Source organism: Marmota flaviventris, chromosome 9 (genome assembly GCF_047511675.1).
Source record: "Marmota flaviventris isolate mMarFla1 chromosome 9, mMarFla1.hap1, whole genome shotgun sequence".
NCBI classification, from domain to species: domain Eukaryota; kingdom Metazoa; phylum Chordata; class Mammalia; order Rodentia; family Sciuridae; genus Marmota; species Marmota flaviventris.
The window spans coordinates 107,007,999-107,023,628 of record NC_092506.1 but is presented as its reverse complement, the minus strand read 5'-3'; the positions used below and the strand labels follow the sequence as shown (position 1 = coordinate 107,023,628).

The window sequence follows — 15,630 nt, the reverse complement described above, 5'->3', positions numbered from 1 at the left end:
AATAGTCTCTTAGGGAATTTGTAGCTGGTTAGCTAACATGTTATGACTTATCCACTTTTATAATAAAGAAAAATAAAGTTATGAAAATTATAAATAAAAAATTTAAAGCTTGTTGTTATTATTTTGATACTGGGGACAGACCCAGGAGCACTTAACCACTGGCATTTTACTATACCCCTTTTTGTTTTTGATTTTGAAATAGGGTCTTACAAAGTTGCTGAGGCTGGCCTCAAGCCTGCAGTCCTCCTGTCTCAGCCTCATGAGTTGCTGCGATAATAGGTGTGTGCCACTGTGTCTGGTTGTTGTTCGTTATTAATGTTTTTAAGAAAACATATACTTTACCACTTTGCCACTGCTGCTGTTCCTATGATGTCAAGTCTTGGGCAGTTTGCTAAGCCAAATGACTTCCCTGGACGAGGCAATTTAAGCACATCAGATGAGCACATTGCTTCAAAAAGAGGGAACCCGTTCAATGAATTTACAGTACTGCATGTTATGGATAAGATAGAAGAGAAGCAAAGAACGTAGAAACTTTAAAATTTTACTATTGATTGTTGGGGAAAAAAAGATAGTTTTAAGGAAAAAACCAACTATAATCAATTCATAATACTCAAAAGAAAGTTAGCATTTAAGAGTCTTGGCGAGGACCACTTAGAAATTCATTCTATTCAATCAGTATGATTTTTGATATTTTGAAGGACACACAGAATTTTACATTGTAACTCCTATTAGTATTGCACACCCGAGAGGACTGAGCAACAGAGTCAGGCAATTATTAGATGCTGAGCACAATAGTAGGCAGGAAAAGCCCCAGTGTTCTCTGGACCACAGGGCAGATGAAGATATTCTCCCAAACTGCAGCTTTCAACACTAAAACTGAAGTTTAGATTTGCTACTTCCCCTTGTGGGGAAACCAAATCCTTATATTTTTCAGTTCATTAATTAATTTGGTTTCCTTTCTGGGAGGGGCAGGAAAAACAATACCAAAGAGATGGTTTGTATGACAGGGATGATTTTAGGTTCATATAAATTTGTGCTTGGAATGGAGAAAAAAATAACCATCTCAAAGAGGACATGTTCTGTGCTGACTGTGCATGATGTCAGTATCAGGCAAAGCATCTTCATAAAACGTGGATGTTCCTATTGATTATGACATGAAGTCCTACGATAGACAATTTATCTAGTGAGCCCTTTTCTAAAATAGAATTTGGAAAAGATAATTAAAATGCCAGAAAAATATTTCACCATATGAGATATAATTTCTGCATAAAACTCGACAATCTTAAGAAGAAACTGATGTAAACTTGTGGTACCAACCATTATAAAAAGGTTTCCTACTCACAGTGATCTAGTGTTCACCCCAGACAGCATTTCGATTAGCTTCTTCATCACCACCTCCCATTTTAGAGACTCAAAAGCCAAATATGGTTGTGCCTCATAATCCAAGGGGGGACAGTTCTAGAACATTTCACAGATAACAAAATCCAAGGATATTCAAGTATCTTATATGAAGTGGTAGAGTGTTTGGATATAACCTATACATCTCCTCTTGTGTACTTTCATTTCTAAGTTTGCTTATAATACCTAACACAATGTAAATGCTAGGTATAGACCTGTTATATTATATGTATGGTTTAGGGAATGACAAGAAAACAAAGTCTGTACATGTGCAGTACAGATGCAATTTTTAAAAAGATATTTTCAACCAGTGTTGAAAGGACATTTCAAAATCATAAATCTTCTTTAAGAGAAGCCACTCCCAAGCAAAACCACTATGGCTGCTTCCAGTCCATTTTATCCTTCTGTACTTTTATGAAATTGTCCACACTTGCTGGGTGTGGTGGTGTTCAGTAATCCCAGTGACTCAGGAGGCTGAGGCAGGAGGATTGCAAGTTCAGGACCAGCCTCCACAACATAGGGAGACCCTGTCTGGAAAAAAAAAATATTTAAAAAAGGGCTGGGGATGTATCTCAATGGTAAAGTGCTTCTAGGCTCAATCTCTAGTACCAAAATAAAATAAAATAAAATTGTTAGTTTTTCTTTAAGCATTTCAGCATTACACTGTATTTTCCACTAAATGGTCTTCAAAAATGTGACTTTTAGGCATAATATTCTTCAGTCTAGTTATAGTTAATCGTTTAACTATTTCTCTAGACACTGAACATTTATAATGCCATGAGGTTTGTGGGATACTTTTTTTCTTTGAGTAAATTAATAGAATTGTAATTATTAAGATAAAATGAACATGTTTAAGGCCATAGGTAGCATTTCCATTAGCAATGGAGTAGTAAGATAGCTGTTTTTGTCAAAACCTTGATTATAATGGGTATTATTACACTTAAGAACCTTTAGTAATTTTTAATAGGTGAGTGAACTCAGAAAATTAATATACTTGCATCTGTGAATTTGTTCTTCTCACATATGCCCTCTGCATCATTGTTTTGTAATCACTAAATCACTATTTGCCAGAGTCAACCAATAATGAAAAGGAAGAAGAAAAAATCCCACTCATCTCCAAGTCATAAATCCAATTTGTCCAAAGATGATGAGAAAGAAATGATCAGTGCCCAGAAATCTCATCCTTAGTCTGAAGCAGCTTAACTTTTAATCATTCCACTGACTCACAAAAGACACATTGTGAAGCATGAATAATTGCTCACTGACCTCCAGCCACAGTTCTAAACATCACCTCAAATAACATCTTAGTTAGCAGAGAAAACTAGAGCCTAGGGCCTAGCACTGCACATACATATCACATGGAGGGAGAGCATGTGGCCCAAACAGGTCATTCCCCAGTGCCGATCCCTTTACAGGACGAAGTGCCCTTAGCAAAGGAACAATTCTCAAGGGACCACGGTGGCTCCTCCTAGCGAAGCTTGTTCTGGGTGACTGGCAATGAAAATCCTGGATTTGCTTCAGTTTGGCGCAAGTAATCTTGAACTGGTTCTCAGCACTGTGATTCTGTTTGATCTCTCTTCATCTAAGTCTTTTTTAACAGCTTTATTGAGAAATAATTCACATACCACAAAATTCACCCATTTGAAGTTGTACAATTCAATGGTTTTTAGTTTGTTCACCAAGAGGTGTGAAACATCACCACAATCCAATTTTAGAACAGTTTCATCACCTTAAAGAGAAACTATTGTACCCAACAGCACTCACTCCCTATCCCCTCCCCCTCTACTCCTAGGCAACCACTAATCTACTTTCTGTCTCTTCAAAAGTCTGTTATAGAAAATAATCCCCAGAATTCACTTTGATTTACCTCTCCTTGGCTTTTACAAGACTAAAAGGTCATAGTAGCACAATGCCAAAATAATCAACATCATCATCATCATCATCATCATCCAGCACTGATAACCCCATTAAGTCTCTGAACATAGGGGGACAAATTAGAAAATACAGGCATGCTCTCAACAAACCCTTGACTGCAGCTAGTCTTTGCATAAGACACACAGCTGACTTGGGCCCACCCCTGCCCTATCCCTCCAACTGTGTGGCTTCAGCAGACAGTGGCAAAGGGCTTTTCTGATGGAAGGTTTCTACCAGTAATTAATTGCAATTGTTCTCAAGCCATACCAGAACAGTGTTTTTTTGTTTTTTTAAAAAAACCTGAAAACTCAGAATACACTGAGCCTGAATTGAGAATGACATTGACTGTTCCATGAGGACTTGTTTTAACTCTGAAATATACCTGCTGTGAGGGACACTGCAGGGTTATTCTCCAGAAAATTCCTTGGATGTGTAAGTGTGAGAAAGTTACTGAAAAACAGGACAAAAGACAATGCCTCAAATACTCGGTAACAGCAAGAGAAGGAAATTTGCTCTGTGGTTGCTAAACTTAATCCAAATAAACCTCTTCTTTGAAGCAGTTAAGCAGCAATGCCCAGATTGTCTGTGACAACAAACTCATGAGTTAATTACTGCAGCTCAACAGTCAGCTGCCGGAGACCGCTCTAAGCAGTTATTTTGTGGTGGGCTGTAACACCGCACGTATATTTTTATACTGTTTGTCATCCTTTGCACAATGGTAATCTCTTAGTGGCTGAGGTCTGTGTTGAATGGTAGGGACAATGGCTGGTATGCACGAGTCAGCCACAACTGATCTGCCAGAAGAAGGAGGGGGCTTGGGCCTATTATCTTTACAAATCCTCAAATTTTTAATGTGATTCAGGGTGATTCCCTTGGAAACCACGAGATTTGATGTGACTAATAAATGGGCATGACCTGGATAATGATTCCTCCTGTCTGGTGCCCTGGCTACCTGCTGTCCTAAACAAATAGCTCAGTTCTAAGTCATTTTAGTTTCTGGAATAGCTTAAAGCACAAAGAGAGCTTCTGTGTATTTGTCAGATGCAGGCTGAAGGTATTGACTGAGAAAAATGGATACATAGGGATTGTAAAATTCTGGACAGAAAGCAGGAAGGGAGGGATTTTCCCAGTTGGAAAGTGTGTTTGGGAAGCAATAACTGGAAATCCTCCTTCCTCTTTCCTACCTTACCATGCTCTTAGATTTCTGATGATGCACACTGTCACCAAGGTACTTCTTCTACCTTTTCTCAGTAAAACATAAATTCAAATTAGAGAAGGAGGAAGAAAAAAGAAACTAACATTTGGCTGATGTCTATTCTTTGCTAGGAAATAAATTTTAATATACTATTTTACTTAACCACTCCAAATCTACTAAAAGAAAAAGTAATTCTGATTATGTATATGAGGAATTGGGGGCTCAAGTAAATGAGTCACTTGCCTGAATCCCAGGGTATTAGGTAATAGGGCTGAGACAGAATTTGGCAATGACTAAGTCTATGACTGCCACTAAGTTCTCTCACTGAGAACTGAGTTTAAAAATGCATCTTCAACAATAGCCCAAAGCTGGACTTTGAACGGACAGGGAAAGCAGTCTGCTGAGGTAGAGTGTTTGAGCTACACTTTAGGCCCTGGTAATCTTTGGCTCTGGAGGAAACAGGCTACCTTCGTCTTCACTGTGTGTTGGTTCCAACCCTCTAAATGCTTTTCCCCATAGTAATAATAATATGATGATGTCCAGCTTCCTAGTCTGGTCTAAAAAACCATAGGAATAATTGAACACAGTACTAATTGTACCTTTGAACCTAACTACTGAGCAATGACATTTCTGTGGGAAAAGAGTGACTGCAGTGCCAGAAACACACGTCTCCTTATTTACAGTGTAACTGTGGATTCTCCTAACTTCAAACTAGCTTCAAACTGGGGATTCTACAGCTCCGTGCCTGGGCAGGGACTGTGGACCCCAGAAGAGCAGAGGATATGGGGGGATGGAGTTAAGACAGGGTGTTCAAAGAGCCTCTGAGTGTGGGTGCGTGAAGGAGCTGGGCTGAGCACCCTAGCGCTGTGAGTGAGCTGAAGACCTGGATGGAGAACAGAGAGGCTGCAAGGCAGGAGCTGCAGGCATGAGCTGGGTCATCCCTCAGTACCAAGCCATCCTCCTCTTCTTCTCTAATAATATGACTGCTGTTCACTTTCAACCAGCGTCCCCTTTTTCTCTTTGAGACCACTCCTTTTCTTTTTCTCGAAGAAGTCCACATCATAACTCTGTTGACTTCAAAGTCCTGTAACTTCTCTGTACATCTTACAGCTGCCCTATGCACCATAACCTGAGAGATTTTTTGTAAAATACAAATCTGACCATGCTTAAAGTTCCTCAGTGGTCCCACTCTGGCCTACAGAATAAGGCCCTTCTTTGAATGAACAACAGAATCCTCTTAAGACTTGCCCCTAAGTCTCTGCCTGCATCTCTCCACACCCCATGCTTCTCAGCTTCAGTCACAGCAACGTGAAGTGCCTCTACCTTCCTGACATGCGCCATACTGTCACAGCCCAAGGAGCTGTGACACTGTGGGGTCTGCCCCCCCCCCCCCCCCCCGAAATTCTCTTTAGTCTTTCTTCTGTGCCAGCTCTTGACCATCTTGTAAGACTCAGCTTGCAATTATCCCCAGAGCTTGGTTTGATCTGCAGGTCAGGACATGTTTACTCTTTGTGTCCCTTGGTGCTCCTTTTGATACTTATTTGCCATTTACATGACTATCTTTCCCAGATCCAAAGCTGCTTCTGGGGAAGGGCCACGGCTCATACGTCTTTTACATTCCAGCACCTGCCACAGTTTCTAGCAGGATTTAATAATTATATATTAAATTAAATTAAGGAATTGTTTTCTTAATGCCTCCCCGCCTCCCCGCCCCCCCAACCCAAACTGACCTAGAGTGAACACCCTTCTGGACTGGGGCACTCAGTGGCCCAGCTGCTGGGCATGCTGTCTACTGATAGCTCACAGTTGAGTCTCTCCCTAAGCACTGCCTGCAGCCAAATGGAGCTGCTGTGCCCAAAGACACAAGCCTTCCTCAGGGTAGACACTAGTCAATGTCTGGTTGATAAAGGGGAGCGAAAGTCTGGGTTCCCTGCCTTTGAACAACCATCCTGACTTCAGAGTCTACAGAACCTTGCCTGAGGCTTCTGTCACAGCTATGTCACTGCCTACTCCCTCCCTCTGCCCAGTCTTGCCTCTGTGCTCCCTTACAAGGCCGTTCCTGAGGGCACCCTCAACAAATCCCCTGCACTCAACTCTCCATGCAGTTTGCTCCCAGGAAACCAGACTCATCACAGGCCTGTTATTTCCAACCAGGCCTTTGCCAGTTGACCTGTAAATCAGAATGTATTTTCCAGCTGTTTCTTTACTATCTGTTATGACTAGATATGGGTTGAGGGTGTCCCGCAAGGGCTCATTTTGAGTGCCAGTCCTTAGTATGGAAGTGTTGGGAGGCGGTGTGACCTTTAAGAGGTGGAAATCTAGAGGGAGGTTGTTGGGTCATTGTGGGGTCTGCCCTCAGAAGGAAGTCAGGTAGTTCTGTGGGAGCCTGAGTTAGTTCTTATGAGAGTGAATTGTTACAAAAGTGATCCTGACCCCTGAATCTCTCTCTGGCTTCCTGCCTTATGATATGACCTCTCCCTTCTGCACAGACTTCTGTCATAAGGCCCTCACCACAGCCAAGCTGATACTGGTGCCATGCCCTTGAGCTTCCAGAATTGTGAGCTAAATAAACCTGTTTTTGTAAAATAAAGTAGGCTGCCTCAGGTATTTTGTTACAGTAATAAATAACAAACTAATACACTATTTGACACTAGAACCAGGTCATCTTTCCTGAGGTGTTTTTATTGCTTTAATCAGTGGAGAAATAAATAGGACATAAAAAGATTTAAGTGCACAAAGGTGCTAGTAATGGCAAATCTTATTGTAGACAAAGAATTCTGCAAATAGCAGCTAACATTTTGGAGGAAAGTTCAGTCATTGACTAGCCTAGGTACTTCACTGCAGAAGCTGGGTGAGGTGAGATCAGGGGCAAGGAGCTAGTATGTGGTGGTGGTGGTGGGGAAATGCAGTGGCAACAGGGGCTTTTACCCCTTCAATCCTACTTTTTCTTCTATTCAGAAATGAAAATGTATGAAGACTCAGTTTAGAATAGGGGTTAGGGTGGGGTGGGAAAGCTTTTTAGAAGACGTGATATTTAATCTGGGGATAAAAGGAAGATCATTGCCTCTCTGTAAATGCAGACCCCTTCCCTGAGATGACCTGAAACAGGGGTGGGAATGGGCATCCCTGGCAACAACTTCTAGAAAGAAGGGAAGGAAATTCCAGGGAGTAACACAGGCTAGAGGAGTGACATTCCTGGGACCCTGGGTCACCTGGTTGTGGCAGCAGTTCAGTAATAACCATCCCTATTCCAGGGCTATGATTCAGGGGAACAAAAACAACAACAACAACAACAAAAAAAAAACAGGTCCATCAGTATTATCAAAATTAAAAAGTTCCTGGGTAATAACCAGTGCCTTCTTACCTTAATGCTGCTCCTTTTCCTGTGTTTTTTTCCTTTTTCCAGTTGAAACAGATAGCCTTCAGAATTGCTACGGGTAATTTTCATTTGGTTTCTTTGGCTTCTCTCTGGACTGAGTTGGGATTCACTTTCTACCCTTGATGAGATGGGGGGGAGCATGATGCTAGAAGAGGACCCTTTACTGGGCTGCACGTCGGTGGGCTGCACGTCGGTCAGCTGCACCAAGGCTTGCTGATGCTGCTCCATTATCTGAGTGAGCCGTGAATCTGGGGAAGCTCTGACAGGTTGGCTGTCCGAGGAAGGATGGAATTTCCTTTGGAAAAGAACACACATTTATGACTAAAACTTGAATACATAAGACCGCTAACAGTAAAGTTCTTATGAGCCATTAACTTGATGTATTTATCACTCCTCAACTCAAATGAATTAATTTGAGCTAATTCACTCATTAATGTATTAATTTCTTAAAATCTTCTTTTTCCATAGGATATTCTAACTCTGCTTAGAACTTTCACTTAGTGCATTCAGAATAGAAGTATATCATTTTTAGAAGTCGAAGAGTTTCCCACTACAAAAATACCAAGAAATGTTGGATTAAATGAAACCAATATCCTTTATGTACACAGTTGAATTTGTATGAGAGGCAGGAAATCTCCAGGGAGGAAAACCAAAATGAACTAAAGTCAGAGCAGATTCTGGATGAGCTGAAGGTATGGCTTTCTTTGTGAGCTGTTTGGGTTTAAGGGCGTCAGTTTTAATCCAAGATATGTGAGATTTGGGGCCAATGTGGACGTAAGTTCATCATCTAAAACCCTAGTACATAAAGGGAAATGATCTACCAAGTGTGAGGGTTAGCAGACATACACACACACACACAAATAGTAGTAATAGACTTCTGCAAGCTTTAGATAATAGAATATGTTAGATAGCATTCATAAAGTATGTATGAAATGATTGGAAACATGAAAGAAGAAATCAAAATTCTGAGAAATATATTTTTAAAAACTTATTTTGAACAAAGAACAGGGAGGTTTTACTTATAACCAAGTAGAAATTCCAGACATGAAAAATACCATTATTTAATTTTAAAATCCAACAGAAAAATTAAGAGGGCTGGGGATGTGGCTCAAGCAGTAGCGCGCTCACCTGGCGTGCGTGCAGCCCGGGTTCGATCCTCAGCACCACATACAAACAAAGATGTTGTGTCCGCCGAAAACTAAATAAATAAATATTAAAATTCTCTCATTCTCTCTCTCTCTCTCTCTCTCTCTCTGCCTCTCACTCTCTCTTTAAAAAAAAAAAAGAAAAATTAAGAAAGCATATTGGACATAGTTGAAAAGGAAATTATTGCACTGGAAAACCTACCTGAGAAATTTCTCAGAAAGAAGCAGAGAGACAACAGGTAAAATAAGAAACAGAGTTAAAACACACAAAGCCTAGAATCAAAGAATTTAATACATATCTACTTGGTGTTCCTGGAAAAGGAAGTAGAGCCAATTTGGGAGATGCAATATTCATAGGAAAACAGGTGATCATTTTTTCAAAATTTATAAAAAGAGATGATCCTCAGATTTAGGAATCACAGAAGGTATTCAAGTAGAACTAAAAATTTCATTCCTATATACATCATAGTAAAACTTCTAAACACCAAAAACAAAGAAGAGGTTTAAAAGCTAACAAGAGAAATAAAGACAAAGTAAAAAACAAAAGGAATGATAATTACATTGACAAAAGACTTTTCAAGGCAACACAGAAACCAGTAGACAAAAAAATAGTGCTTTTAAAAAGTTGAATTCTTGGGGCTGGGGATGTTGCTCAAGCGGTAGCGCGCTCGCCTGGCATGCGTGCGGCCTGGGTTCGATCCTCAGCACCACATACAAACAAAGATGTTGTGTCCGCCGAAAACTAAAAAATAAATATTAAAATTCTCTCTCTCTCTCTCTCTTTAAAAAAACAAAAGTTGAATTCTTTACCAGGTTAAACTATAACTCAAGATTGTAAGAGAAAGGAATTTCAGGTAAATCCCAGTGACATACACTTGCTGAAACAACTTCTAAAGAAAACAGAATAAAATGAAAGAAAGAATGTGAGGCAAAGAAATTAATAAACAATTTGGTTAACTCTAAAACACCATTTACTCTCTACAATAATAAAAATAATGACTAATTTTTGAGATATAAAGTGCTAGACAAGTTGCTAGACTAAGCAGGAGATTGTACTTTTAATGTAATGACCCTGAACATGTCTAGAAAAGAGCAGAAATATTAATTTAACATGAGGCAAGTTAAATATGTAAGTTGTGTGTGTGTGTTAATAGAATAGAGTGCTGGGTACGGTGGTACATGCCTGTAATCCCAGTGACTCTGGAGGCCTAGGCAAGAGGATAGTGAGCTAGAGACCAGTCTGGGCAACCTAGTGAGATCCTGTCTTGAAATAAAAGAAAAAGGCTGAAAGGCTGGGGGGGGGGGAGGGGGATGTAGCTCAGTGGTAGAGCAACCCCCCCCCCCCCCGCGTTTCCATCCCCAGTAGCCACCCCCAATATTTACCCTCACCCGCCACAAGAGTATCTGCAAATAACAAAGATAATTCTCTAAGTTTAATAGAAGAAAAAAAGTAAAAAGAAGCATGGCGAGTGTAGGGTAATTAGAGTGGTCAAATTAAGGTGGTAGAAACAGATCCACCTGTATAAGTACCATGATAAATGTAAGCAGTTTAAAGTCACTAGATACAAGTGAGTTTATGATTGAATAAAGAAACAAATTACAACAACACACTGTTTTTTAAAAGAAAGGCTTAAGATAGAATCATACTGAAAATTTTAAATATGATAGAAAAAATGTACTAGATTCAATACTAATTATAAGAAAGTGAATGAAGCTATATTAATATCAGCCAACATAAACTTTAATCAAATAGCATTATTGGAAATAAAAATATTCATTACATCATGATTAAAAGAAGAATTTGCCAGGAAAATATACAATTATTAACCTGCATGTACCTGATCATAAAACTTCAAAATACATAAAATGAAACTAATAGAATTATGAGGTGACATTAACAATTCTTTTTTTTTTTTAAGCACTGGGGATTGAACCCCAAAGCTCTCACACATTCTAAGTAAGCACTCTACTATTGAGCTGTGTCTCCAGTCCTTTTGTTGTTGTTAGGGACAGGGGCTCTTTAAGTTGCCCAGACTTGTGTTCCTCCTGAAAGGAACCTCCCAAGTTGTTGGGATCATAGGCATGTGCCACCACAGCCAAATACAGGGAAATGTCAATTTACCAGGGTCAGAAACTAATATATCAAACATGGAAACCTAATCAGGCTTCAGAAGATTTTAATAACATATGTAACAAGCTTTCCCTAATTTAAATTACAGTCATGTGCAGCATAACAAGGTATTGATCAACAACAAACTACATGTAAAGAGGTAGTCCCAGAAGATTATTTCACCTAGTGACAGCATAGCCATTTTATGTGTCAGGACACTTCAATGTCTGTGAAAAGATAGAATAAAAAGATTTCTCAGAACATATCCCCACTGTTAAGTGGTAAATGAATGTATACAGAACGATGTGCCATAGAACTGCAGAAATATCTTCTTTTCAAACACTTTTGCTGAAAATACTCTTCACTTGGGCCTATAGATGTTGCATGGATGAGTGGAATCTGATGAAATGGCTTGGCATCTCTGTCTTTGTATTGTGTTTGTCCCCTTTGCTATCTTAACCCTTTGGTCAGATTCTACTCACCTCTGCATGCAAACATTGCTCACTGGAGCTGGTATGACTTTTCTTCTGCCCCACCCTTTCACCAGCTGCAGCATCCAAAGGACCTAAAGTCCTTCAACCTGTCATAAGGCCAAGACTGAACCACAGTACCAGGATGTTTGCACATAGGATGATGACACCAGCTGCAAGAATAACTCAGAAGTTCCTGGGACAAGTTGACCGTTACCATGTGGTCCAAATCTCATGCAAAGAGAAACTATGTCCCTGGCTAGTGGAAAATTACTGGTCTTTGGCCCACCCCAGAAAATCAATAAGAAGCTTTCATCTCCCTTTCTTCATAGAGCAGCTTGGTTCCCTGTCTATCAGTGCTGTTTCCTTTCAGGTGAAGCCACATTAAAAAACTCTGCTTGTGTGTGTTTGCAATATTCAGCTTGGTCTCTTCTCTACTGTTTCTATGCCAAAAGATCCTTCCTCCAGTAACAAGAGCATAGGAAGGCTGGAAGCAATAATTGAGGAACTTTCACAGAAAGTAGGGCAAAATAAATAAGAAATGAACAAGAGAGTAAAGAATATCGTATGAACAGTCCTGGAAAAACACCTGTGAATAACAGGAAAGAAGAGAGCTGGAAGGAGTGACCCACGAGAGGATTCAAGACATTTCCCAGACTGAAAAGACACATGTATCCAGGCTAAAAGGCCCAGAACAATCTATGAAAATAGACCTAAACCAAGGCATGTTATTATGAATTCTCATTTTATGGAGAAAGAGAGAAGATCCTACAGCTTCCAAAGAAAAAATAGACAGGTCATATATAACAACGCCGGAAGAAAGAAGACGATTGTAAGGAGGAAATGATTTTCAATCTAGAATTCTACAACACCCTGCCAGCTATTAGGAGCAAGGGCAGAACATAGTCAATATCAATCATACCTCCTAAGAAGTAGAGGATGTTCTCTACCAGAATGAGAAAGGAAGCTAAGAAAGGGAAAGAGAGTAGATGGAGAAAATAGGAGGGTCAAGAATGGAGAAAAATGAAGGGCATCCCCATGATGAAGTGAAGGGAGGTTCTGCAAGGACAACACGGGCAGAGGATGGCCATGGGGAAAGGAAGTGCCGCGCAGGACACTGGCATGCTGAGAACTGCTTGTCACCCTATTGTCTGCATCACACCATGTTTCTAATAGGAAGAAAATATCAGAGGATGTACTCAAACAAAACGAGGAAAATCTGCAATCTTGAAAAAGGGATTCTGACCAGAAGGAAAGTCAAAGGGAATTCTTCAGTTTTGTAGCAAGTCTAGCAAGATGAAGAATTTAAAGGTGTCTTATAAAAGGCTATGTCCAAGATAGAATAAAGAATCTAATGTATTTGCATCTGTGAACATTTGTATTGAGAGACTAGGAAAGTGTGGGAACAATGAGCCACATGTACAAATCAAAGTAAGCCAAAGCAAACAAACAAGTCAAGGCAATTATGAACTTTTGGAAAAAAATTTTAAAATGAGGCATAGTCATAGACCAACACCAGATCATGCATTATAGATGCATTGGCATAATAACAAAACCACTGAATATTGATCTAACCAAAAATTGCAATGTAACTCCCATTACTGCAGAATGGTTGAAGAGAAGCACATAATGAAGGTGATGTCAGGAAGCTCAGTCCTTATCTATCAGAATAGAAATCAATAAAATCACTCAAAATAGCTGAAATTGAAGTAGAAAAATATAACGATAAATAAATATAACTGAGAATAGTGGCAAATACTAGAGGAAACAATAAAAGTCAAAAGGGGTTACTAATATTGAGGATTTTCATTATTATACCAATATAAATATTATTCATAGCCAAACACTGTGGAGGGGATCACTGGGGAGCGAAAGCAGTGGATTGCCAAGTGACTAAGTGCCACCTGACTTTTTAGTATATGTGCATGCACCATCTTGGTTGAAAAGTTAATGTAAAAAACAGGGCTGGGGATGTGGCTCAAGTAGTAGCGCGCTCGCCTGGCATGTGTGGGGCGCTGGGTTTGATCCTCAGCACCACATAAAAATAAAATAAAGATGTTGGGTCCACCGAAAACTAAAAAATAAATATTAAAAAAAAAACAAGAAATAAAAAGACATGATTAAAGATTTAAGAGGTTGAATAATATGAAAGTACATTTTTTATTTGACTGGTTTTTAATTTTTAAATGCCTTAAAATGTATTCTGACGTAATGTTTAAATTTAAAAGTTAATGAAGTAAAACAATACCCCCCTCTCCTGCCCTTGGGTGTGTTGAAGATGCACCAATATTCTCCTTTGTCTCCTGAGGACTATGTTCCACTTCCTTTCCGTACTCAACTGCAGGACAATTCAGTAAGGCACCCAAGCTCTGTTGCTGAACTCACACACTGTGCTTCACTGTACGTGGACATACATTTCAAAAGGGCTAAAAATAAAAATAGGGAGAAAACCACCTTTCATAGTTGGCAGAAGAGGATAGGCCTGATGAATTTCCAGGGGTACTTGGTCTTACACAGGAGCTATGAGAAGTACAGTTGAGCCCACAAGTGCAGTATTGCACCATGAGATCTAGTAGAGCTCAAAACAGCCCAAGCATGCCCCAAGTCACCACACACTGAGGATATGACAGGACATTTTAAACTTCGTAAAAGTAGATTTTTTTTTTTTAGAAAGTATATTTATCAGATGATCAAAGAAGAAACGGAAAGCTTGTAAAGACTTTTAGTCATTCTAGTAAATGAATCAGGAGTCTAAAATCTGCCCACAGCCAACAATCACAAAAACAAAACCAAATAAAAAAACACCCATGTTCCCAGTAGTTGTACAGGAAAGTTCTATCAAACCTTCAAGTAACAGACCATCCCAACTGCATATAAGTGTATGTATAACTCAGACGTATAAAGAGGGCATAGTTCTTAACTCATTTCATAAGGCTGGCATAACCTTCATAACACAGCAAGGCTCATGGCAGATAGGAAAATTATAGCCAATCTTACTTCATGCAGTGAATGTTAAATCCCAAACAAAGTGCTAGCAAATCTAATCAAGCAACTTATTAAAAGTACATTATGTCAAGTTAACCTCAGAAACAAAAGGATAGTGTAACATTAGAAAATCTGTTAATACATTTCATTACATTAAAGGATTAATGGAGAATATTTTTCAACTGATACATACTACTTATGATAAAAATTCTTTGCAAAGAAAATCAAGAATGGAATAGAAAGGAGTTTTCTAGTTTCCTATTTACCACAACCTAAATATTATTTTTCACACAAAAAATGTCAGAAGCAATCCTTCTGAAGCTGTCTCTTCCAGAAAGCTAACTTGGATTGGAACCTTATTAAACATACATTTCATGTTATCAAGTGTAGCACTTAAATGTCCTCTGATTAATTCAGATATATAAAATTGTCCCCCTATTTTGAAAGTAAGCTCCTTGAGGGTGCCTCATGCATAAAACTTCTTTTGTACTTTCTACAGCATTTTAGCTTTATATTCAGTCCATGTCAGGTATACAGAAAACATGTTTGATTAAAGAATATCAAGAAAGGGCTCCTAGAGTGACTTAAAAAATAACTTTCTTTTTCCTGTCTATAGAAGTAATTCATCTACATTGTAGGGTACTTGTACAATTTCACAAAATATAAAGGAGAAATTAAAACAACCTCAATCTTTCTTGCCAGAGATGACCACTATTGACATTTTGGAACATTTTTCTTCTGTGAACATTTTAACCCAATAGAGCTTATACTCCTCCTTAGGCATAATTTTATACCTTATTAATTTCTTTTTATAGGAACATTGCCTCTTAACCAAAATTTTAAATTATGATATTAAATACCAAGTTTACCTAAACATTTCCCCACTATTGTACTTTTAGGTTGTTTTCTATAAACGGTGGTATTTTTGTGCATACCTTTTCTGTTTTATTTTATTTATTTATTTATTTTTTAGTTTTTGGCGGACACAACATCTTTATTTGTATGTGGTGCTGAGGATCGAACCTGGGCCGCAC

General features: G+C 39.0%; 1 protein-coding gene across 5 annotated transcripts in view; it reads right to left on the bottom strand.

The window, feature by feature from the left end:
- The window catches only part of Jhy (junctional cadherin complex regulator), a 77,929-nt gene that overhangs the window by 18,336 nt on the left and 43,963 nt on the right, over window positions 1-15,630 (bottom strand). For 4 of the 5 annotated variants that reach the window (XM_071616787.1, XM_027930441.2, XM_027930442.2 and 1 more), the window contains one exon: window positions 7,872-8,181. In XM_071616787.1, coding sequence (XP_071472888.1) covers window positions 7,872-8,181 — 310 coding nt within the window. Of the gene's footprint in view, window positions 1-7,871; window positions 8,182-15,630 lie in introns of those variants that run through there. The other variant, XM_071616788.1, reaches the window with a different exon arrangement.